General features: G+C 24.4%; 1 protein-coding gene across 1 annotated transcript; it reads right to left on the bottom strand.

The window, feature by feature from the left end:
- Positions 1-1332: 1332 nt before the first annotated feature.
- Positions 1333-2112, bottom strand: LOC112799805 (heavy metal-associated isoprenylated plant protein 47). Its single transcript, XM_025841821.2, has 2 exons — positions 1935-2112; positions 1333-1863 (listed from the first exon to the last, which is right to left on the bottom strand). The coding sequence occupies exons 1-2, from the start codon at positions 2017-2019 to the stop codon at positions 1511-1513; spliced, it is 438 nt and encodes a 145-aa protein (XP_025697606.1). The 5' UTR covers positions 2020-2112; the 3' UTR covers positions 1333-1510.
- Between the last annotated feature and the right edge of the window lie 718 nt (positions 2113-2830).

Genomic DNA, 2830 nt, shown 5'->3' with positions numbered 1-2830 from the left:
TTAGTATATTTTTTGTTTTTTTGTTTTTGTAAAAAAAACCATAAAGATATTGGATGGAAATAATTTATTTTTTTCTTTCTATTGTTAATATCAATATTTTATAATTACATTTTTTACGAATTTATTTTTTTCTAAATTTTGTATGAAAGAAAAAATAAAAATAAATTATATTTTTTGATATTTATTTTATCTTATATTTATTTTATTATTAAACAAAATATAAAAATATTAATTTTTGTATTTTGTATTTAATATTTTGTCTTATCTTATATTTAGCATAACTGTTTTTTATTTTGGATAAGTAAAAATGCCTTTAATTAAAACAATTTTTTTATTCACAGTATTTTTTAATTTGAATCGAATAACGACTAATTTATGCAAATTAAAATTCTATTTAAAATAATCTATTACTGATTAACAAATTATTGCATATATAAAATAAAATTTAAAATTTTTAATATTTATTTAAATAGATAAATAAATTAACTATTTAACCAATCTAAATTAATTACTTTCAATAAAAAAATGTCCTAAGCCACCACATCTATTACGCACAAAAAATTATTAAACACAGCTTAAAAGTAAGCGAAGATGACCCCATTGTGTGATTTGATACGTTGTCGACGGAAATATACAATTAACCATTTCTTGAACATGAGACCTAACTATACTTTAAAAAAAAATTAGGTAAATAAGTTATTTTTTAATCAAATTTAATTAAGTCTTTTTTATTCTTCTTATAGTTTTTCTTTTTTTTTTCTTTAACTAAAACTTTTTATTATCAATCATTACATTATTAGACTAATTTAGTTAAATTTAATTATTAAAATGACTTGATCTGATCTTGTATTAAAATGACTTGATCTGATCTTGTAGCATATAGTTACACACACACACACACACACATATATATATATATATATATATATATATATATATATATATATATATATATATATATATATATATATATATATATATATAAAAGGATTGTCCAACTGAATCAACCCTAATTCAAGTGTACGTGCATGCCTGTTCGAGGAATTACAGTATTGGGAATTAACAAAGACAGATTCATAAATTCGTTTGTGTTAAATATAGAGAGGAACCAAGATTTTAATAATCATTTATCTAGTATATTGTACGTGAAACCATACAAGATGGATGATTAAGATTCTTCCATTGTGTCTATATTTTAGCAAAAACTTGATGAGTTTTCGAATCATCACTTGTCTAATCTTTATTAAACCATATATATATATATAGAGAGAGAGAAGTGGAGAAGAGTAATGCAGTAGGCCTGCACTATACGAGGAATGCTAGGGACAGCAATTTTAGTATTTTGTAACCATTAATTGGCCATTAAAAATGTTTTTAATGGTGTGAAATTACATCTAATAGTGGAAAATCACCTACTTTTGTTTTGATGGTTAAATATTGGCTAAAAACCATGACCCATTAGACTTTTCCACACTATATTATTGGCGTGGTGGTGAATATCCATCCATCATCAGAAGATAGTGCAACCAGGTTCATAACAGTCATTGTATGAATCACAGACGACAACCACCATCCGATCACACGGTGGATAATACCGTCCCGGTATAAAAGGGATGTTGCCGTCACCGCCGCCGGAACCACAACCGTCATCATCACCACGAGGAGGGTTTTCTGGTGGTGGTGCTACTTCTTTTTCTTTTGCTTTTTCTTTTTCTTTTTCTTTGATTGGTTTCAGTACTTCCACAGAGAGGATTGTAACTGGGCAAAACAACTTGCTGAGCTGCTTAGCAAGGCAAACCGTGTTCACGTTGTCACCAATCACTTCCAATTTGTTATCACCATTCACTGATACCGAAGTCACGCCTGTGAGTACATGAAAATTAACCTTATTAAAAAACGAATGGTACGCATAATGCATCAGATTATTCACCCACCTTTTTCCTCTGAAGCAATTTTGAGAGCCTTGCTTCTCCATTTCTCATTCTCCATTGTGACCTCTATTACTATTTTTTGCTGCATGCAGATCAACACATAGCGTTTAATTTGGGTAGATCTATAGTTAATTAATAAAAAGAAAAGTAAAGTTATACCTTCATGTTTGCTGAATAATACTGATGTATATAGCCGCCTTATATAAATATATTTATAGCCAGTATGTGCGCGTTTTTTATGACTAACTGTGTCACTTATCTTTGTCTAAAAAAGTCTTTTTCTTTTTAGATATTTTTTAATAATTCAAATTTAATATATATAATTGATTAAATTGTATTATTTTTGTCAAAATTAAATCAAACAAATTAATTTAATCAAAAAATAGTGTATCAAATTTTAAATAAGTCTAAATTAATATTATTTTTTATAAAAAACTAATATAATATTCCTATTATAAAAAATAATTAAAATATTTTTATTATATATATTAATTTCAAAAATTCTAAATTCTAATAATTTTTTTTGCTATCATTATAGGATTAGAATTTAGACTTTTCAAAATTTATATATAATAAGAATATTTTAATTATTTTTTAAAAAAATATTATAATTATTTTTTATAAAAAATTCTTAATTTATATCAATTTAAAATTTAATTTATTAATTTTTTAATTAAATTAATTTATTCAATCTAATTTTAATAAAAATAACATTATTTAATTAATTATATATATTAAATTTTAATTTTTAAAAAATATTTAAAAAAATATATATTTTTGATATCTCTATCTAAAGACTTCTTTTACATTTGATATCCCATGACCCTAGCCCCTATTGCTGGGGCTCTATCTGTCGGGCGATTACTTTTCTGCAACTTCCATTTTTATATTTCCATTTT

This window comes from Arachis hypogaea, chromosome 5, assembly GCF_003086295.3.
Source record: "Arachis hypogaea cultivar Tifrunner chromosome 5, arahy.Tifrunner.gnm2.J5K5, whole genome shotgun sequence".
Classification (NCBI taxonomy): domain Eukaryota; kingdom Viridiplantae; phylum Streptophyta; class Magnoliopsida; order Fabales; family Fabaceae; genus Arachis; species Arachis hypogaea.
The sequence above is the reverse complement of the archived record's forward strand: the minus strand, read 5'-3'. Positions and strand labels throughout refer to the sequence as shown.

Coding starts and splice junctions, on each gene's coding strand:
- LOC112799805 (XM_025841821.2), bottom strand. CDS start 2,019: ATGCAGCAAAAAATAGTAATAGAGGTCACAATGGAGAATGAGAAATGG. Junction 1,864..1,934: donor AATTGCTTCAGAGGAAAAAG/GTGGGTGAATAA, acceptor ATGTACTCACAG/GCGTGACTTCGGTATCAGTG.